Source organism: Trichechus manatus, unplaced genomic scaffold, assembly GCF_000243295.1.
Source record: "Trichechus manatus latirostris isolate Lorelei unplaced genomic scaffold, TriManLat1.0 scaffold00081, whole genome shotgun sequence".
NCBI classification, from domain to species: Eukaryota; Metazoa; Chordata; class Mammalia; order Sirenia; family Trichechidae; genus Trichechus; species Trichechus manatus.
Window position 1 is genome coordinate 5,907,614 of NW_004444017.1, and position 22,888 is coordinate 5,930,501.

Below are 22,888 nucleotides of genomic sequence, written 5' to 3' on the forward strand. Positions count from 1 at the left end.
ATGTTGTGGGGTTGTTAACCAATGTCATAAAACAATATGTGTACTACTGTTTCATGAGAAACTATTTGTTCTGTAAGTCTTCACCTGAAGTACAATAAAAAAAAAATTAAAAAAAAAAACAAAACACACAGTTATGGCATAACCCCGCACCCAGATAGCAACCAATATTATGGATAACAAATTATAGGAGCAGTACTTCTCAGTCTCAGAGGTAGCTCCCTCCTTCCATACAGTTCTTCCTTTAGGTCCTACAACTATGGGTCTAGATACTGCCTGGTGCAAGGAAGTTTATAGCTCCGGGATTTTCTTCCCAATCCCGTGGGATTCTTTAGAAAATCCTGTATCCCTGGCTCCTGCTCCAAGGCTTTCGTATATTTTTCTAGTTCTAGTGTCATCATAAGGCATATATTCCTAGACATATATTTAATTTGGAAGGACTCTTCTAGCCTCAGAGGAATCAAAGAAGGCTTTTCGCCTATAACACATCATTATTGACTTTTTTAAACCTATAGGAATCAACTCTCATTACCCTCAGCAAATGCTTTATTCATCCCAGCTGCCCTCCAAATATTCCTCACATTAAAACTCATCTCCCTTAACCTTCCCCCCTTAAATTTCTTGTCTTTCCTTCTTGCCTTTACCAGGTCATGTGCCCCTCCCTCTCAGGAAATGGATTTCCCACCAGGAAGCATGATTCATTCATTCTACATCATTTATAGTCATGCCTAGTATGTGTCAGGCACTGTTTTAGGCACTTGGGTATATTAGTGGACAAAACAAAACACCCTGCCCTCATGAGCTTATATTCTAGGGAGGAATAATTCAGGCAATGAACAATGCAGCAAGTACAGTAAATCAGGAAATTATACAGTATGTTAGAGGGTGATACGTGCTTTGGGAAAACAATAGTATGGGCTAAGGGGGATCAAAGGTGCTGGAGAGCTGGGAAGGTGGGTGCTGCTTCAGGGAAAGTAGGTGCTATTTTCATTAAGATGGGCTTTATTGAGAAGAGGACATTTGAACAAAGGTGTGAAAAAAGTGAGGAATTATCCATGCAGGTGTCTGGAGAAAGAGCTTTCAAGGCAAAAGGAGCAGTGTGGCTGGTGCAGAGTGAGCCAGGGGGAAGGACAGGGGAGGAGACGAGAGGGGTAGCAGAGGATCAGAGTTTGACTTTTACTCTGAGCAAGAGAGGTGGGAAGACTCTGGTGGCCTTGAGCAGAGGTGAGATAGGATCTGACTTACATTTTAAAAGGACCATTTTGGCAACCTGTTGAGAATAGTCTATAGGTGTCAAGGGCAGAAGCAAGAAGACCATTTAGAAGGTGAATGCAGCAATCCAGGCAGGAGATGACAGGAGCATGAAACAAACTTGTAGCAATAGAAGTGGTGAGACATGATTCAAGTCCATCTGGTTTGAAAGTAGAACCAACAGTATTTCCTGACAGACTGGATGTGGGTGTGAGAGAGAGGAGTCCAGGATGACTGTGGGGTTCTGGCCTAAGCAATAGAAGGATGGAGTCAGTATCAATAGGAGAAGATTGGAGGCAGGACATGTTTGGATGAGGATGAGCAAGAGCTCAGTGTCCATTAGACATCTGAGTGCAGATGTCAGGAAGACAATTGGACGCACAATGCTGAGGTCTGTGTATGCAGCCATCAGCATATAGATGTATGCAAAGTCATGACACTGGAGGAGGTAGTCAAAGGAGGGAGGAAGACAGAGAAGAGAAGAGGGCAGAGCCTGGGGCCTCCAGCATAAAGAGGTCAGGCTTGTGTGTGCTCAGAGCAACTTCATGATTAAATGTCATGATTAAATTTCTATTCACTCTGGGAAATGCCTCTGAACAGCTGCCAGATGTGACTAGAAGAAGATCAAAAGTTCCCACATTGAATAATTATACTGTATTCTGCTTTAGTGGGCCAGGCAAGCTGGCCTGCCCTCCTCCTCCTGGATACATTACCTTGTCCTAGGTCTCAGGCTTCTCTTCCTTTGTGTGACCTGTGAGGTCAGAGTGCAAGACCATGTCAATCTAAGGCAACTTTCTAGCCTTCCTTTATTTCTTAGGTCTGAAATTATATTTTCCAGAGGGAAAGCCCAGAGAGTTTACCCTTATGGTTGTTAATAAATGTTCTTAGAGCATTAAAAAGTATTCCCTAACCTTCCTAGTTGGAACCAATTTAGGTGTCTGAGCCAACAGCCTTTCCCAACACTCTTGAAGTTTATTACACAACAGTAAGTGCTGAAAGGCCTAGATTCTTGCATAAGAATATGGATATGGAGAAATATTCCCAAATTGTGAATTAAGAAGCCTGGGTTTGGTCTCCAGCTGTGGTACTATTAACCCAGGTGACTTAGAGCAATTAACCCCATTCTTTGGGTCTCAATTTCCTTGAATGAAAAATCAATGTGAGTGCGGGAGGGGTTAAGATGGTCTCAGAGGGCTCTTCCAACTTTGCACCTCATGATTCTGAAATGGGCATTTTCTGATAGTGTGAGACAGATGTTTCATTTCCACTTCATTGCCTGGCCTGATTCTGGAGTGGCATTTCCTTTAATAAAGCATCCAGGGCCTGTGGGAATCTGCTTCCTTGGCTTTGGTGTAGCTCATGAGGAAATTCTCCAGAGAGGAGACCCTAGAGAGACCTTCAGGGAGAGGAGCAGGCGCAGAGATTGTGTGAGGAACGAGAACAATGGTCCTCAAGAGCTTCTGGGGAAGGTTCATAGGGAGAAAAAGCTGAAGGATTTACTTGGGTGCCAAAGTGTTAGAAGTGACCAGAGCAGGAAAATAAAGTTAAGTAACAATGGTACTGGCTGTGGTCTTTGCTGACTAGGAGCAAGGTTGGAGAAGGAAGAGGAGGGGGAGAAAGGAAAATGAGAAGAGGAAAAGGAGGACATGATAGTACTCTCTCGTGGACATGGCTAGTCGCAGGCATCGTGCTAAGGGCATTATACTCATGATGGGATGAAATCTTTAGAGCACTTTCTTTCCACATGTGGCTGAGAGGACAAGCGATTTGCCCAAGGTCATACAGCTAATGGGTGGCAGATGTAGGATTCGAATCCATTTCGGTGGGAGAATTGACTCCTGCATTTCCAGAAAGCCCATTGGCCAAATCCCTAAGTCAGGCTGGCCTTGGCATGGTATTGCCCAGGGGCAGCAGTCAGAGACCCTTTTATTCACAGGTGGTGATGTAATCCACTCCCAGCAATGTGGCTGTGTGACCTGGGACAGAGCTGCTTAACTTCTGTATGCCTGTTGATGTGGCTGATGCTTGGCTAGGGCAGCCCCAGGGTGCCCTTGGTGTGCTTAGATGGAAAGTGATCTGCACACCCAGCATTGATGGGCCTAATTAATGGGGCTCAGAAGAGAAGGGCAAAGGAAATGCGAAGCAACATTCACTACCCTTGCCCATTTGACATCTGCAGCTTAAGAAAGAGAATTGGAGGAGCGGGGCCATGAGGAGGAGGGACGTGGCATAACCGGGTAGGGGGTTGAGATGGCGATCAGCTGCAGGAAGTGTCCAGGGAAGGGCAGGTTGGGGCCTCTGAGTCCTGGCCCCAAACCTTTACCCCAAGTTCCTGAAGTCAGTGGTACCTCTTCACCTTAGATTGATAGGCACAACCTCCAATCATGGCCCCTCACGGCTCCTCATATAAATAATATATGGCTCCTGCTCTGGCTTCGGGTCTTGGAAGGATAGAGAAAGGCAGGCAGTCCTGAGTCATAGAGAGAGCTGCTTGCTGCACATCCACCCCCTCAGAGTTGAGTCAGAGACCCAGCCACATAGCTCCAACCCTCCCTCCCATCCCCCAACCCACAGCACTTACGTGGGGCCGCAGGCCTGGTGCCATATGACTCTGTCTCTATGGCCCAAACACCCCTCCCTGCTCCCTGCCATAGCAAAGAAGGGCCAGAACAGGCCCAAGGAAGGCAAGACTGAGTGGACCCCCCAACACACAGCTGTGAGGAGGGGTGAAGGTGGAGAGATGCTGTCAGAAAGTGGGTTCTTCCAAGAATGTTAGCTGGATGCAACTTTGGAGACCATCTAGACCAAGCCTGCATTCATTTGTCCCAGAAACGTGTTAAGCCCCCACTGTGTGACAGAGCCTGGGGATATACAAATTACATAGATGGGGACACGGGAGGCCAGAGGCAGGAAACAACTTGCTTATTCTCACAGAACTTTTTAAGGAGCAAGACCAACCCAGAACCCTGGCCCCTGTGTGTTTAAATAGTATAAAACCAAAAAACCAAACCCATTGCCATCGAGTCGATTCCAACTCAGAGCGACCCTATAGGACAGAGTAGAACTGCCCCATAGGGTTTCTAAGGAGCCGCTGGAGGATTCGAACTACTGACCTTTTGGTTAGCAGCCATAGCTCTTAACCAGTGTGCCATCAGGACTTCTTAAATAGTATAAGTTGGCTCAAATGGTGGCATTGCCAGAGATTTTCTAGATGACTGCAGTCGACGTGGCCTAAGCTAGATTGAGGATTGTTGTTGTTAGTTGCCATTGAGTCAGCCCCTGATTCATGGCGACCCTGTGCACAACAGAACAAAAAGCTGCCCAGTCCTGCTCTGTCTCCATGATTGTTTGCAGATTGAACCATTGTGATCCATAGGGTTTTCATTGGCTAAATTTCAGAAGCAGATCGCCAGGCCTTTCCTCCGAGTCTGTCTTAGTCTGGAAGCTTCACTGAAACATGTTCAGCATTATAGCAACATACGAGCCTCCACTGACAGACAAGTGGTGGCTGCGCTTGAGGTGCGTTGGCTGGGAATTAAACCCAGGTCTCTTGAATGGAAGGCGAGATTTCTACCACTGAACCACCAGTGTCCTCAGGGTAGATAGATTAAATCAAGCTTGGTGGTCTCAGGAACAAGCTGGATGAGAAACACTTATCCTTGACATCTCCCTACATCTCAATTTCCCATTGCTGGACCCCTTCTGTACTTGCTCATGGGGCTCCCTGCCACCTTCTTCCCAATTTCAGCACCATCCCTCTCCCCATCACCACCAAAACTAGTGCTACCGAAGTGTCTTGTTTCAAAATGAAGAGATACCAGTACACTAATTCATACTAAAGTGGTAGTAACACATTAAGCTATCTCCCCAAGGAATAATTTTACTTCAAAGGTAATGCTTAACCTAAAGATTGAATATATCTAATGTATGTATATATCTAATGTATCTATATTCAATCTTAGGTTAAGCATTACTTTCTTCTCTTTAGAAGTCAAGTTAGAGACTTCAGGAACCTAACACCTGAATGAGGAAGGTATTTTTGTTGCGGTACCTCCCCACCCTCTACCCTTCTAGTTGTTCTACTGAGGTAATTTTCTACTCTGCTTAGAAATAAAGCTGGCTCTTGAGAAGCTTAGCAGAGCTGTATTTATTGCTGGGAGTGAGACAAGCCATCTGGCCATCAGCAGTCCAGTTGGAAATGGAGGGGCCAGAAACCCCTCCAGCTTCTCTAGAGCGAGGCTTGCCATGTAGGCAGCAGACAGAGAGCACTGTGAGGTCAGACGTGGTAGGACAGAGAGACGGGCCTGACCGAGTGGCCTGGTACAAAAAGTTTTCCCAAAAGCCTCTGCCTTGAGAAGTATCCTGTGGGCTTGACCCAAAAGTTCATGGGAACCTAGTTTTTATGGACATCCTGATTTGGGTTCTTAATTCAACTGTATTAGATTTCCTTGAGTGTTCTCACAGCTACAACATGCCAAGGTCCCCCTTACCCTCTGCCTTCTAACCAGTTGCTTCACTTTCTGTTTTCCTCTAGGTTTCTTTCGTTTTCTTCCCTTATTCTTGTCTTTCGGACCCACATACAACCCGCTCCCTTGACCCCGCTGCAGGATTCTGTCCCCTAAAGTAGAAGTGTAGAAGGAAGCTATCACGACTCACCTCTTGGTTTGGCCAGACAGCCATCTGTGCGCTAGCCAGTGTCTGCTTCTGTAGTTCTTGCAGGCTGAGCAAGCTACTGCTGAGGTATTTGCCAGAGAGCCTCCAAAGCAAAGGGACCTAGAAGGTTCCATGGGCTAGTAGAGAAGGTGAGAAGAGCTATACCTCGGGCAGGCTCTAATATACCCACAATGCCTGGGAAAGTATAACCACTTCTGATACATCCATTTACTCTCATATTTACGGCTCTTACCCTGAGAATCAATCACCTGTCCTTGTTCAGTTTATTGTTTGTTCTTCAAGTCTCCTCCTCTCACTCTTTCTCCCTCTCCCTTTTCTCCCTCACAGTCCCTCTCCCTCACTCCCTTTCTTTGCTTCCTGAGCATACTCTCTGTTTCTCACACACACACACACACACACCCTCACTGTCCCTCTCCCCCTTTCTCTGTCCTTCTGAGAGCTACTCTATCTCCCTTTCTCTGTCTTTCTGGGATGCTCCTCTCTCTCTCTAATGGGGTTATTTGATGTTGTTAACACTGCTGACAAGCTGGTTTCATTCATTTATTCTTCATGGGATTTGTTTGTTTGAATGATTAGATACTGACTGTCCTTCCCAGGGGAAGATAAAACTACCATGGCAGTTTTGTAATCAGTCTTGTTTAGCCCGTGTTTCTAGCAGGTAGTAGCACCTGAGGAGCCATCATGTTGCAGGTGAATAACATAGTGATTCCTGAGGCTTAAGCCGCTTACAGCCACATGAGCTGACCACTGGGTAGCTAATAATGCAGCCGGTCAGAACAGTCAGGCTTCCACAGTTTATACAAAAAGATGGGAAGAGCCAGGTTGAGTCAGGAACCAGTAACCTCCATGCTCTGGATATCTCCGTCAGTCCCCTTTGGGGCCAAGGACCACCTGCAAGGGAAATTCTGAAGGGGCATTCCAACTGTGTGCCTGTAACGACAAAGATACAAGAAAGGCCCTTCTCTTTCTAGCTGGAATTTCACTTTGGAGAAATGGATGAAAGCCAGTGAGTTTCCAATATGGGGGTGGGGGAGGCAGCTCTTTCTACTGTCCACCTTGCATCTTTTGGTTTTACCCTGTCTTGTTCCCTGCCCACCTCTGTCCAGTCCTTTTGCCTCCCTCGTAATTCCCCTTGTCTTCCTCCTCCCCAGACTTATTTCCATCTCTCCATTCACACCAGGACCAAAATAGGAGTTCTACTTAAAAATTGCTTTGGACTACCTATATGTTCTTCATTTGCCTCTAGATCTGAAAGTCCTTGACATATACCCTCAGCTACTTTACATCCCAGTTGACTTGTGCTTATTTAAACTTTGCATCTCTCTTAGCAAGTGGCCTCTTTGTTCAACTGTAGAAGGCTTACGGTTTACAATGCATTTTACTTTGTACTCCTTAAAATCCTTCTCTGCTGCCATCTCCAGAGCTGTGAGTTTCAGCGCCTCCAATTCCTCCACATTTATAGGGCCGCACTTTAGTTCCTGGCAAGTACATTTCTCCTGGTTGAAGGAGGAGATAAAAGGATAATAAGGACCTTCTCCCTTAACCTACATTTGATACCAACTTCATGGCTTCTGGCCATGAAAATCAAAAACCCAAACCTGTTGCCACCGCGTCCATTCTGACTCATAGCAACCCTATCAGACAGAGTAGAACTGCACCATAGGGTTTCCAAGGAGTTGCTGGTGGATTCATACTGTCGACCTTTTGGTTACCAGCTGAGCTTTTAACCACTTCGCCACCAGGACCCTTCTGGCCATGAAGTTAGTGTCAAATATTTCTAGAAGTCCTTGACTCCTGCCATTCCCAGTTCTCTCTCTACACCAGCCTGATAGCTGCCTCCCAACCTAGATTAATGCTGGTGTCTCACCAACAAAGCCCCAACTGTTCACTCTTCCACTCTTGCACCATGACAGTCAACTGAACTAGCTATCGTGACTTGCAGACCAAGTCGAGGTGAGATTCAGGACAGTGGCAACACAGAAGCAGAGCTTGGGAAATGGGCAATTGCCAGTTGGACCCAGAACTTCAGGTGATTTGGAATGGAATTTATCTTAGATTGATCCCCTAAGTTCTGGACAAGTGATTTCAACCGAAAACAAAAAACACCAAAACAAGGGGTCTGTAGCAGGGTCAAGGATCCACATACTCCATGTCACTGCTTTGTCCATTGTTTCAGAGGAGCATGGAATTCAGTGACCCTGATGTTATGGACAGTGTCCCATTGGCTGCCATTGGGATTGGGCAACCCTGTTCTATAGGGCCTATTCATGGCCCAGCCTAGAGCTGGCCTTCCCTGGAGGGAATCAGAAGGTACTCTGTATCTTCGAATGTTCACATGTAAGGGAGGGTGCAGCAATGGGTTATGATCCTTTCAGAATTCTCTATAACCACCTAACCTCAAGAGAATGTTCTGGAAGACAATTTGGTTGGGTAGTCCAGCCTAGATATCTACTACCCAGCCCCTAAATCCCTAGTAATCTGACCCTTCTGGCTATGCTAAAGTTAAACTCCCCATTTTTATATGGTTAAAAGCTATTTTTCAAATACCTTTTAATTATTCAGAGAGACAATGTAAGATAGCCACTGGCAGACATATTCCACTGATTACTCACATCCATCCTCTTCGGAAAATCCCCTCTACCTAGGAGAACCCTTTCTGTGCCGACGCTGGCATTCCCTGAGTTTCATCCCTCAGCATCCTAAGTAAAAACCAAAAGAATCATACTCGTTTGCTGTCGAGTCAATTCCAAGTCATAGCGACCCTATAGGACAGAGGAGAACTGCCCCATAGGGTTTCCAAGGAGCAGCTGATGGATTCGAACTACTGATTTTTTGGTTAGCAGCCGAGCTCTTAACCACTGCACCACCAGGGCTCCATCCTAAGTATGGCCTGAATAAAGTTGCCCAGTAAAAAGGAATAGTGAGTATATTCTAGAAATAAAGACTTCATCCACTGAGATGATACTTCTAATTTGACCCTGAACTTAGTTCAGAAAGATGGTTTTCCAACAGAAGGTCTTTTATCCTCTGCCCAGTGCTAATTCTATTGTCATTCCCAGTTATACCAAACTAAGGTCATCTGCGTAAGTATACTGAAGTACGTAATTGGGTTTTCTTTTCTATTTGCCCTTAGCCTGTTATCTGGAACCACTAGCCAGGACTCTTTCTGAAAATGCCCTACCTCAGTCTCAGATGTGGAGTAATAATCTCATTCCATTTATACCAAATGTAGGAACAAATTAATTGTCCCCATATCTTGAAACCCTTGAAAATTACTAGGTCATTAAAACAAACAAAAAAAACCCAAACCCACTGCCATCGAGTCGATTCTAACTCATAGCGACCCTATAGGACAGAATAGAACTGCCCCATCAGGTTTCCAAGGAGCGTGTGGTAGATTTGAACTGCCGACCTTTTGGTTAGCAGCCATAGCTCTTAACCACTACGCCCCCAGGGTTTCCTCTACATCATTAGAAAACAAAAATGAAAGAATGGACTGCTCAAAAATTTACTCTGCAGCTACATTAGTGGAGATGGTGCCATATTAAAACTCAGCCAGAATGTTCAGATTAGGTGAGCAGTCCTGTTGGTTCACCATACAAGGGGTAGTAGGAAGACTCCCCAGGCCCATGAGGCATCAGTTTCAGGCAATCTTACCACCCCTTTATTCACCAGGAAGACCCTAGATGGAGAAACTATAAACTAACTTAAGGGAACAGGAAGCAAATCTGGGAAAGGGTCAGAGATTGATAGCGCAAATACTCCAGGTTACTGACTAATTCTAAACTTAGATCAAAAAGTAGAGCTGGTGCGAGGTGGTTTCCCAAGGCACTGTACTAGGTATTCAAAAGAGAGTGGCAAACAACGCAAACATGGCCTCTGGACTAAAGGTGCTTAGCCTGGGACACCAGAGATGCCCAACCCCAACTGGTCCAGTCTCCCCTCCTAGCTCACCAAGTGATTCCACTTACAGCTGGGCGAGGGCCTCAAAAGACTCAAATGACTGCATGGGGTCCTTGGAGGACTACCAGTGTATCAATAGACCACAAGTTCTCTGAGGGCAAGGGTTGTCTTTATGTTTCCTCTATTGTTCTCAAATAGAAATCACCCAGTGATTGCTTTTTTTAATTTTATTACTCAGATGCTGGTACCATTTACCCCAGATCAAGTGGTTATTTATTTTTGAGACCATGGATCTTGTAAACATAGTTCCTCACATAAGAACAGTTTATGTGAGCTGTTAATCGGCAACACGTCTCTAGCAAGTCAGAAGTGTCCTCTAAACAGTCTGGCTTAAGGCCTAAGAAAAAATTAATTTGTAAGTCTCCCAATTCTCCCATAGTGAGACTCTTTGGAGAGCTATCATTACCTGGGCTGGAGAACCCATTGTAGGGATTACAAAAAGCTCCCACCCTCCCTCTGTCCGCTGCCCTCATAGCTGCTCCTGATTTCTTCTTGTCTTCTGTTATACAGACATGTTATAAGGATTATTCAGTTAATACATCTTTTTGATTGTTGTAGTTTAAATGAAGTTTACATTTCAAGTTAGTCTCCCATACAAAAATTTATACATATATTGTTATGTGACCCTAATTGCTCACCCCATTCTGCGACAGCACACTCCTCCTTTCCACCTCTGATTCCCCATGTCCATTCAACCAGCTCCTAACCCTCTCTGCTTTCCCATCTCACCTCCAGATAGAAGGTGCCCATTTAGTCTCCTGTATCTACTTGAGCTAAGAGGCACACTCCTCACTTTATGTCCCACAGTCCAGTCCAATCCCCGTCTGAAGAGTTGGCTTTGGAAATTGCTTTAGTTCTGGGCTGATAGAGAATCCAGGGGCCATGCTTTCCAGAGTTCCTCCATTCTCAGACCATTAAGTCTGGTCTTCTTACTAGAATTCGAGTTCTGCGCCCCACTTTTCTGCTGTTCCATCAGTGACTCTCTGTTGTGTTCCCTGTCAGGGTGGTCATTGGTGGTAGCCAGCCACCATCTAGTTCTTCTGGTCTCAGGCTGATGAAGTCTCTGGTTTATGTGGCCCTTTCTGTCTCTTGGGCTAACATTCCTTATGTCTTTGATGTTCTTCATTCTCCTTTGCTCCAGGTGGTAGGGACCAATTGATGCATCTTAGATGGCCGCTTGAAAGCTTTTAAGACCCCAGACGCCACTCACCAAAGTAGGATGCAGAACATTTTCTTAATAAGTTTTGTTATGCCCATTGACCTCGATGTCCCCTGAAAGCATGGTCCCCAGACCCCTATCCCTGCTACTCTGTCTCTCAAAGTGTTTGATTGTATTTAGGAAACTTCTTAGCTTTGGTTTAGTCCAGTTTCAATGAATACATGTTATTAAAATAATATAATATGATCAAGATAGTTAGAATGGACCTATAGCTAAATTTTGAAGTAAAATGTTGTTTAAATTGTTGAGATCTTAAAGGGAGCTATAAAAGGCTAAAAAGCAACAAGACAAAAGGCAGTTAAGAAAAATGTTTAAAAATTGCAAATGAAGGGTTCAAAATGTTTTAGAGGTAAAATAAATAGCTTAATTTTTTAAATGGCTAAGCTTTAGTTCAAGGTCCCCACAAATGGTTTGCGTTCAACTACTAACCTAAAGGTTGGCATTTCAAACCTACCCAGTGCTACTGCAGAAGAAAAGGCCTGGATATCTGCCTTGTAAAGATTACAGTCAAGAAGACCCTATAGAATAGTTCTACTCTGCAACACATGGGGTCACCATGAGTCAGGATCAGCTCAACAGCAACTAATAGCAACAACAAGGGTTAGTTCATCTGAACTAGGTGACCTAGATGGGTTCTCTGAATTGTCTCCAGTTTGGTCCTATTCAGGATAGGGTCAACCCAGAAGACCTTCCAGCATTTGCCCAGGGTTCAGAGGAGTAATGGGCAGCTTTATTAGTTTTCTGGGTGGATCCAAAGTGGTAGAGTAGTGGCCTAAGCCTCCTGGAAACTCTGCCTAATACTCTGGCATTTGACCCTCATACTCTCTCCCCATGGATGCCCTAGAAACACAGAACTTCCTACCTAGCAACACGGGAGCACAGGCATTGGCCAGCCTGGGAGGGGAGGAGGATGCCTGAGGTCTATCTAGGCCTAACCATCATGGTGACCATCACACACCATTGGTAAAAGGGTTTCAGAGATTTGACAAGAAATTACGTGTGTGTGTGTGTGTCTGTGTGTCTGTGTGTGTCTGTGTGTGTTTCTATGTTTTATCTCAGCCGGCTAGCCAAATTCAAATGACCCCCACGCCCTCCACGCAAGTGGACTGACTTGGCAGCTGGTAATCCTCATGAAGCAAAAACTAAGATCTGTTCTGTAAATGACTGAAAAGTATCCTTTTCCTTCTATTCCCTTTCCTCGCCCTTTATCTCCTCTACCACCATTCCCAAAAAAGGACATCCTACCAATTTGCTATGGGGAAAAAAAATGACTTTGCTGAGAAATCTGTTACCGAAGAAGTATTTTCAGTCTGCAAGAAAATGTCTAGTTGTGCACATTTCCATCCTTCAAAAATTCCCTTACACGTTTTCCTTGTTGTACTTTAAAAACAGAAACACAAGAGCAACCATCTGAAAGTGGAGGGTAAAAGCAAGTCATAACCTTCTAGAAAGAGTTAACATCTCAGATGTTCAAGCTAAGTCAGGGGCTGAGTTCTTTGTGCTTGAGCCCAAAGAGTAGGGACATCACTGTGGATACAGCCTCAAGGAACTAGGGAGAGAGTTGGCAGTGGGGTACTAAACTGAGGCCAGTTTCCTCAGGTTTTACCCCAAAATGAACATTTTCTTAGGATGTTAGTAATAATATCCTAAAATGTAGATTTTCAAGGTGAAAAAAAAATTACACATATTATTTCATGCCAATGGCCAAGGTTCTCCATACCTATAGAATAATGAGCCTAATCCTTGAGGACTAGCCCCTGCTACAGAGGTGGTTGAGAGGCATCTCTTCAGATCCTCTTCAGTGATAACTAGAATTCAGTCTTCCCTAAACCTAAGAGGCCATTGCCTTTGGGCTCCTTTGTTTATATATGTATGGGCAAGGATAGGCACTGGGCATAGGTAATGCCTTTCTCATTCTGCTGGCACTGCCTGGAGTAAACTAAAGTGCAAGCCCCCAAAGGTTATCTTAGGACAGACACATGGTTAATAAAAATTAAAATTAAAAAAGCCTCCATCCACAAATCCAGAAGTCCTCATCTACTCATGTAACTAAGTGTGAGTCACTTAATTTGTAGCCAGAGATGGTCATAGGTAGGAGAATGCCTAATGGGTCCTTGCGAGACGTGGGACCCAGCTACGCAGAGCTAACACTCATGGGGATGCCCTGGAACCTGCCAGGCCTACGCTTTTGTATTTCTTTCACTTGTTTCCTTTTGCCCTCTCCTGCCACTGTGTTGCTCCTGTGTTAGCCAAGACCTAGAATACCGGGCATCTTCGTTGGAGACTCATTACAGCTTATCTCTATCTGCCTTTCTTTAAAGCCAGCTGAACATACCCAATGTTCTCCCTCTATGGTAAGACCGACCCTCCAGACCACGCTCCCAGCTTCTGTGACCCCCTCTAACACCCCCCCACTCTTACCCATCCCAACTCCAAGAGTCTCTTGGAGTCCAGCCTAGCTCCTGTTGCATGTAGCCACCATGTCTGTGATGTGCCTTGCCTGCCTGGTCTTTTGTGAGCTGTGAAAAAGCTGTTTGTGTAATGGTGTTGTTTTACTTCCCTGAGCTTTCCCTTGGGTGATAATTCACTGTGATCCTGACTGTCTAATGAGCCACTGGGAGAGAATTGGACCCAAGGGTCACTTCCTGTTAAACATCCTGGGGACTTCACTGGCTAAGGTCTCTAACCTTAATCTGATGTGGGAAACTTGTAGAAGCACCTGTGAGAGCCATGGGAAGGGTCTCCAAGGACCGAAGGAAAGACAGAGAAGATCCAGCCTGGAGATGGAAAGGCAGATGGACAACTTCCGAATAATCATGAAGTGTCTATGACTACTAGCTCCCCTTATGCTCCGAGTCTAAGCCCACAGTAAAAGGTTGAAGCTGGGATTTGTTACTGAGGGGGTGATAGAATTTCCAGTCACTCCAACTATGTTGTACTCAATTTCCCCAAATTCCTGAAGTTCATCAGAATTAGGCTATACCTGCTTCTCTGCAGTAGGCTAGAAGCAGAAAAGGGGACTAGGTGGTTTGACTGGACCATTTCTAATATAGAAGTCTATGAACCGCTTTGGCTAAAGTGACCGAGATACCGCTCAGAGTGACCTTGGAGTCTCCTTGGAACTGCCCCCTCCAAAAGGATGCAGTCACATACATCAAAAGGAGACCACGTATGTGTTTATAAAAGTACCAGTGGATTGATTCCTTGAGCCCCCACAATCAACCAACTGGGGACAAGATTGGGTCAGTTGCTGGTGTTCCCCAAAGCAGCCACCCCAGCCTTGTTGAAAGGCAGCCAAGGGAAAGGCTGAACTCTGGAATATTCTATCACTCTCCACAGGGGCAGCCATTTGGACCAGCTTCTTCATTGCCTTGTCATTCAGTTTATTAGCGGAAACTGTCGTGTCCAAATGGAAATGTGTTTGTTCTCCTTCTAGAGCAGCATTAGGAAATTGCTGTGACTGACTGAAGGTTCTGAATACCAGAGTGGAATTCAAAATTTGACCCAGAAATAATTAAAAATAAAGCAAGAGGAGAAGTGAAGCAAGTGAGAGGAGAGGGCTACACGAGGATTCCAGTGACAACCTCGACTCCCTTCCTGCCTGAGGGAGGCATGGGATGGGGCCAGTAACAGGAAACTCAGAGGGTCCATTCTCTCCTGGTGCTGACAGCGGGAGGGGCTGGGGCTGGGGCAGGGCGGGGTGAACTGCACTAGTTCTAGGGAAGGGGTGCCACCCATCCAACCGGGTGTGGCAGGAAGAGGGTCTCATTTCTGAATGCAGAAGATGACAGGGGCAGGCTGTCCTGGCCCCTGATCCCTGGCCAGGGAAGTGCCCAGGCCCCTAGGCTCCCCGGGGTCCAACCAGCTGAGGGTGAGCCTTTGGCCAGCAGACCCCCAGCAGCCGAGGCATCGGATTCCCACTTCAGCTTGTCTCGGCCTCATTTCCACTTCCCTCTGTGCCTTCCCCTCCAGGGCTCCGCAAAGGGAGATGACCCGCCCTGAGCAGGACCCCCTTGTCCCTCACATTCCAGGAGCTGTCCAGGGCTCACTCCAAGTGACTGCTTCCCCCCACCTCACACCTGTCCTGCTCTCCCCCCACCCCACCCCCACCAGGGCCTTGTGCAGCCTGGAGAGGGTTGAAGCCTCTTAGAGGTCCCCCAGGCAGGGGAAGGCGGGCTGCAAACCAGACACTCCCCAGCACTAAGCAACACCTCCACTCTCCCGGACCCTTCCCACGAGGCCAGTGTGGGGCAGGGACTTTGTGAGCTAGAAGGGGATGACACAAAGAAGTGTTGGAGTCCCAAGCAGCCAGGGCATGAGATCCCTCCAGTGGGCAGCCAGTGTGGACCCCCCCCTGAGTTCTCTGCCCACCCTGCCTACCAGGACCCCCAGTGGAATCATCCCTAAGGCTGCAGCAATGGAGGGCCATCTGCTCACCTAGCTTAGCAGAGAGCCGGGTCCTGTTTGGATCAGGAGCCCCAGCAAAGCCAGGCAGGTGAGGGGCTGGGGCTGCCTCTTCAGCATCAGGGGCTGCTTGCACAGAGGGCAGCTGGCTCTGGGCCTAGAAAATTTCAAAACATTTGGAAGTTCCTTTGGAATCTTCTGCTGTTCTATCCAGGGGATTAAGAACTAGGAGAGAAGAGGAAGAGGAAGAGGAGAGAATAGGAAAATCGGGCCCGGGGCTTAGGGGCCTGGGCACAGCTTGACTCTGCAGAGACCATGGGGCTGGGTTTTTTACCCAGAAAAGATGGACAGCCGACCTCCCACATGTGGGCCAGGGGAGGGAGTCAAGTGCAGCTAACCCCCGCCCTAACCTGCCTCCCCACAACCAAGGGCTGCGTTTCTCAGAGCAGGGCCCACCCCATTCTTGCCCCACCCCTCTCTGTTAACTACTACCTCCTATTGCCGATGGATTCCAGAACGCAGAGGAGAACTCCCGTATCTCCATCACCTTCTTCCGCCTCTTCCGGGTCATGCGCCTGGTCAAGCTGTTGAGCCGTGGCGAGGGCATCCGGACCCTGCTGTGGACCTTCATCAAGTCCTTCCAGGTAGCCTACACCACCTCCCCACCCTAAGCACAGCCTGAAGGAGAAATGCCTCCTTACCTCCCCGGAAGTAGGGGTGAACAAGGGTATCCAGCCCAGCTTCCACCTGAGGCTCCTGAGCCATGCGTCACCCAGTGGGAGGCCACGCAGTGAAGGAATGGACACCACTCTAGGATTCAGATGACCTGGGGCCAGTCCTTACTCTGGGCACTTACTAGCTGTGTGATGTCAACTCTGCCTCTCTGGGCTCTGCTTTTCTCATTTCTAAAATGAGAGGGCTAGACTAGATTTGTGGTTTTCAAAAGCATGCACCTGGAGTGCCAGACTTCCCCAAAGCCAGGGCAGGGAAGGGGGGACATGCAGGGGAGGCAGAAATGGTTCTGCTCATCTCTCTCATTTGTGTATTTCTCCGCAAGACCTTACTGGACAAAGGGACATTGTGGTGTGGGACACACATGGAAATCACGGAGAGTTACTCTCCCTGATAATCTCATAACTTCTGTGGCCCTTCCAATTCTAGCATTTTTAGCATCTGGCTGTCACCTTCCTCCAGTTGGCATTTCGGCCATGCTGGCAGACTGTACCTGTTTGTATACTTCCCATGCTCTCGGGGACCCTGGTGTCACTCCCCTTGAGGGGAGAGCATCCTCTCATAGGGGCACAGGGTTGCCTAACTACATAATTAATTCTCTTTTCTCAGCCATAGTTTTCTATCTGCGAAAACAAAATAGTCACTGCCCTTGGCCAGCTCTGAGGAAAGTTATGTAAGTCTTAAGTTAAAAAGCAGCAAAGCTCTGTTAGCTCATTTGGATTCCTTGAAGATAACTGGAGTAACCAAAAAAACCCAAACCTGTCACCGTGGAGTGGATTCTGACTCATATCAACCCTATAGGAGAGTAGAATTGCCCCCATAGGGTTTCCAAGGCTGTAAATCTTTTCAGAAGCAGACTGCCATGTCTTTTTCCAGAGTGCAGCTGGTGGGTTCAAACCACCGACCTTCTGTTTGGCAGCTGAGCGCTTAACCACTGCACTACCGGGGCTGGAAAAACAAACCCATTGCCGTCAAATCAATTCCAACTCATAGCGACCCTGTAGGACAGAGTAGAACTGCCCCAGGAGCTGGAGAAACCCCTAAATATGGCTTCTAGCTTCCTGCCCTGATACTAAGGGCAGGCTTCTCTCCTTCCATGGAAGTACCACTGTCAGACTTCTCAAGACAAAGACACTCTCCAGCACTGGAGAATGGCCCTCTGTGTCCTCTGCCCTGGCCAGCGTGTGCCACGTGGCTATAGTCGCACTCATAGGGAAGAGGCCCTGCCAGGCCAGGGGCGCCTGCCTGCTTCAGAGTCCCATCCCGAAGGATGCCCCTCTGTGTGCCACCTGCCCTGGGAGTCATCACTGAGGCTCTTTAAATCTTTACTGGACCAGCCACCAAGGGCTCTGGGTTCTAGTCCAGCCTTACCTCAGCACCCCAGCTGGCTGCACTCCCTATAACCAGTCCTCAGACTGGGCCCAGCCGATTCCCGACCTAATGGTGAGCTAAGGGTCTAGGCATGGCCTTTGGCCTTTGGGAGGGTCTGGCTTCCATGCTCTGTCTGCCTCTCCCTGCTCTGAGCCCTCCAGAATCCCCTCCCACAAGGCTTCTTCCATCCACAGTTGACTTTCAGGTGAGAAAGAGCGATGATGCGCTGTTATTCCCACCGTACTGCCTGTCCTCCGAGACCTTTCCCACTCCTAGAGAGGGAGACTCTCCCATGAGTCGCTTCTCGGGAATTCTGCTGTCTGTGCAGGTGGTGGGTGCCGCAAGCAGATAGAAGATGCTGCCTACCCTCAAGGAGCTTACAATTTAAATGACCAGGATACACACACACACCCCAAAACCACATATAAATTCTTCCCCTCCCAAGAATCCGTATAACAAAAGATTTAAAACATGCAAGTGTGTATCTGGTTGTATCAAAGGAAATAAATACCAACTTAATTTCAGAAGAAAGAAAATGGAAGTGTATTTGCCACACATCTCCAAGCCTCATCCTATCATCCAAGTTAAATGCCGTGCCCTCTAACACACACACACACATACACACACACGGAGTCTCACCCCCTGAGAGGAGCCAGTGAGCCCAGAAGTCTTCCCTCCTCAGCCAGCATGATGTGAACATGGGGATTGGGTGAGAGGGCCTCCCTCACCCACCTCATCCTTCTTCCTCACACCAACTCTGGCCAGGGTTTGCACATCCTCAGGTAAGAGGAGGCCCAGGAGACTGTGAGAGACAGCAGTGCCTCCCTGAGGAGCAGCCTGCCTTTCCCTCCCTGTTGTCTGTGGCCAGGATGGAGTTGAGCAGTCTCACAACCAGCAGCCTGTTCATGCTTGAGGAGTGGGAAGTGCATCCTCCCTGTCACCCGCATGTTCATTTCATCATTTACTAGACTTCTCCTCACCCCTCCACCAGCCCTGCCTGCCTTCCCAGAGACCTTCCGCCCATGCCTGGCTCAGCCCCAAGGGCTCTCTGGGGAGCCTGAAACCATTGGCCCTGGTGGGAGTAAGACTCAGGGTGCCAGGACTCTGAGGGAAAATACAGGCCGCCAACATACCCATCACCCAACATGCCCATCACCCACCCAACATACCCATCTCTGGGGTGACTGGCAGGAATGCACTTGAATTTGGGGTGGGAGTTCCAACCTAACCAAAAAAGCTTCTCTGTGATCTAGCAGTGCCATCTAGTGGTGGTGGGAGGTTGGCAAAGCATTTTCTGAGGAGGGAGCGAGCTCCGCTCTCCTTCATCATTCCATAAACAGCATTGAGTCCCTGTGATGCCACTCTCCAGGAGAAGTGGCAGAGGCTCTGAAAAACTAAATTGTTTAAGCTGCCTGACAGGTAGTACACTGAATGAATAAAAGGTATGGAACCCAACTATGTGCAAGACACTGCACTGAGCACTTTATATGCCTTAAATTATTTAAACTGCACAGTCCCCCAAGAGGTAGTTATTATTAGTCCCATTTTTCAGATGAGAAAACTGAGGTTCAGAGAGATTAAGTTATGTGCCCAAGCTCCTATAGCTAAAAAGTAGCAAAACTGGATTTAAGCCCATGATCTTTCTTCTAAGTTTTTTCTTATTAAATGTTTTTAATACGGTTGTTATACCTTCTAGTTACAAGTAGTGACACAATGTAAAGCTGTTTAAGAAAGAGGTGGTAACCTGTCTCCACCCCAGTCCTCCCAGAGGTAACCACTATTAGCTTCGTATGTATTCTTCCATGTATTTCTCCTGGCTCAAATATATTGTCAAAAACCTAAATGCACAGAGAAACACCAAAAATTAATGTAACAGGATATGTTTATTGTGAGTAGATATGATTCAAATCGGGCAGTGTCAACCCGAACTCAACTCAATCTGTATTGGGAAGGTGCTCAGAACAGGGGATAGTGAAACCGGGTTCAGTAGGTCATTGTCATGTTAATTTCTCAGGAGATGGCATCACAATATGTATAGGATTCCAGGGTTGGTTGGTTGGAGAAACAGAGTCACTAAGGACATGCCATATGTTTTCCAGTCAGACCCTGGGGTTCCTGCTCCTCGAAGCTGGCTGCACATAGATAATTCTCTAAAAGAGCCCAATACCTAAGGCCAAATGTGCCACTAAGCTGCTTATTAGGCTGTTGGTTGACTTGAACGTGACTTTAGGAAAACAGTTCCTTAAAGGCTGAAGGTTCAAAAGGACACCTAAGGGCAGATGGCCTGAGTGGGTCACCCCAACTCACGGACCCAAAAATCTGGACTCCAGGAGAATTAAAACTGTGTTCTCAATATACTGGTAGTTGGAGGCAGTTTTGGTCATTCTTGTTCTTACTGAAGTGGTATCACACTACATCAGTTACTCTGCAGCCTCCTTTTCTTAGCACACCACACTGCTTCTCAGGTGATTAAAACCAAGCTAACTTGAGAAGTTAGTACCCATTTCTCAGGCCCTTTTCCCCAGGTGCCCAGGACTTCTGTGGGACTCTTGGAAAGGCTTCCCTGCTTCCCAACAAGCCGGGAAGCAGCAGATGGCTGCAAAGAGGGAGAAAGGGGTACTTCCTGGGAAGGGACCCCACCCCGGGAGCCAGCCTGTTCCCGGACGACCTCATGACCTCATGGCAGCCTGTGCTTCCTTCCAGGCCCTGCCCTATGTGGCTCTCTTGATAGTGATGCTGTTCTTCATCTACGCTGTGATTGGAATGCAGGTAGGAAGAGTTGTCCCATCACTCAGCTACTCCTTTCCTTGTACTTTGTCTTCTCAGTTTCCTGCCCCCTCCTCCTCTAGCTCTTGCTCCTGGTTGTCCCTCTTTCCCTCTGCCTCCTCCACCTTCTGAGGCCAAATAAGCCGCAGGAAAAGGAACTTCCTCCTGTGTGGATGCCCTGAAGGCAGCAGGGTCAAAGGCCAAGTGCAGGATAAGTGGGCTCAAGAGTTCCTCCCCTGATGTCCTCAGGCCTGGGTTCTGCTCCAGGTAGGGAAAACACTCCCAAATTATACAATGGGCCTCAGAAGAGACACAGATCCTTCTGAGATAACTTTGGAAGGGTATGCCGAAAAGCATCCCCATCTTGTTAGGCCTCCAGATGGGCCTGAGAACTACCCCCAACACCATATTGTTCAGGAGAAGCTAAGGAACAAGAGGAAGGAAGGGACAAAGGAAAGAAGAAGGGAAGAAGGGGAGAGGGGAGGGAGGAAGGGAGGGAGGGAGGGGAAATGAAAAGATAGGCAAGGGAAGGGAAGGGAAGGGAAAAGAGAAAAGGGAGGAAGAGAGGGAAGAAGGAAGAAAAATTCTGTTCCCATCAAACACGCAGCAGTCTCCTGGGGCCTTACCTCGCCAGGCCCACTGCACCTTCTCCTACCCAAGCCCAGAGCTCTTCTACCTCCCTTCGGGGCTCCAGCTGAGCTCCGCATGGAAGAACACCCCCAATTCAGCACTCCTCTCTAGCAAGGAGCTTTTCCTCACAGCTCCTTAAGATTCCCCTGTGTGCTCCATTGTAGAAAGGCCCAAAGGTTCACAGGGCAAAGAGCCCTTTGAGATTAAAAGAGCAACCTGGCCACCTGATAAAATGTGGTAGTTTCTAAGATAAGTGTAGCTTTAAAAGGCCGGGGGAAGAAGGAGGCCTCTGATTTCAGGTGAATTAGGCTTGCTAAAGTGCAGGATCTCTCATTCCCTATCGCCCCAAAATTCAAGAACTAAATTTGGCAGAGTGCCTGGGATGCAGAGCTAAAATGGCAAAGAAAAGAAGGCCCACGAGTCCTTCTCATTGGTGAGAGGTTCAGTCTGAGTGTCCACCCACTCTCAGCCTCCAGCTCCCATGGGACCACAGAGACTTTTCCTGAGGGCCCATGAGACTCTTCTTACGCTTTTCTGTTGTGGAGAATTGGGATGGGGGGCCCGACAGGGCAGCCAGTGCCTGCCCCCTCCACACACACACATTGCACTGCCAGGTGACCTCACATCAAGTGACTTTATCCAACTTATGCACAGGCCATCCTGCTCCAGGGTCAGGTGTGACCCTTGAAGAGACCATTGAACAGTGGGTGGGAATGGGAGACCTCTCTGTCCACGACTCATCAAAGCCCTCTTTCCCTCTGTCTGCTAGGTGTTTGGAAAAATTGCCCTGAATGACACCACAGAGATCAACCGGAACAACAACTTTCAGACCTTCCCTCAAGCTGTGCTGCTCCTCTTCAGGTGGGTCTCTGAGGATACAGGTGCACACATACACACCTGCATGATGCAGGTCTAGATGTAGAATGAGAGGGAGCCCTGCGCAGGGAGTGGGGAGAGAGAGAACTGGTGCTGGATCTCCCTCCCCTGACTAGGGAGCTGAGAGTTTCATTATTACTCATATTAACTTTCCACTGAGCAACCCACTGGGCACTGGCATACCTGCTGATAATGCTCTGAAACCATGAGGGGACCAAAAGTAAGGTACTGAACACACCCTCGTTGGGAATCTGAACAGGCTCAAATCCAAGCCTGCAACATACTCACTTTGTGACCTTGAGCAAGACACCTGACTTCTCTGAACTCCTGTTCCTGATAAAATAAGTGTAGGTATAGATCACCTAGTATGTCAGTGCCATTTGCTATGTTAGGTGGGTATATCCACATACACTTAGTTTCATCCTCATTTAAACCAAGGGTCTGCAGCCTGGAGAGCTCGACAAAGGCATGCTTGAGCCTCCACACCTTTGGAAGGCCACCTGCCTCACACAACAGCTGGGGGAAGGGGATGTTTCTCATGCCTGCCCTGCTTCTCCTTTCTCATCGGGATTATAACGATGCTCCTTGGTCAGCCTCTGGCTTCTACTCACTTTCCTGCTCTCACAACCTAGAACTCTGGGACCGCCAAGTCCGGTGCTGGTAGACGACAACTATTTATGCTAGCCCTGGACCAGATGATTTCTAAAGTCATTCTAGCTCGTATATTCTACAAACACTGGGCCTTTTTCCATTCCCTGAGGCCCCTTTCCAGAGGGCCCAGGGACCTTCTCTATCAGACAGCCCCACCTTCACCATGTTCTATGGAACCTTTTCCTCACACCCAAGTCAACCCATTATTGCTCAAAATGCATTGTATCAAAATGGTGGGCTCCCTGAATATCAGTGTGACATCACCACCTCCCTCAGAGCATAAGCTCTCAGAAAGCAAGGGCCATTATAACCTGCTATGTAAAAACACTTTGCCATATTTAAGTACAGGATTTG

The 22,888-nt window shown here is 47.6% G+C and overlaps 1 protein-coding gene across 2 annotated transcripts in view; it reads left to right on the forward strand.

Annotated features, from left to right (window-relative positions):
* Nucleotides 1-22,888, forward strand: part of CACNA1C (calcium voltage-gated channel subunit alpha1 C) — a 692,837-nt gene that overhangs the window by 627,207 nt on the left and 42,742 nt on the right. For both annotated transcript variants that reach the window (XM_023735710.1, XM_004381214.3), the window contains exons 30-33: nt 13,426-13,458; nt 16,024-16,152; nt 20,315-20,380; nt 21,777-21,868. In XM_023735710.1, coding sequence (XP_023591478.1) covers nt 13,426-13,458; nt 16,024-16,152; nt 20,315-20,380; nt 21,777-21,868 — 320 coding nt within the window. The remainder of the gene's footprint in view (nt 1-13,425; nt 13,459-16,023; nt 16,153-20,314; nt 20,381-21,776; nt 21,869-22,888) is intronic.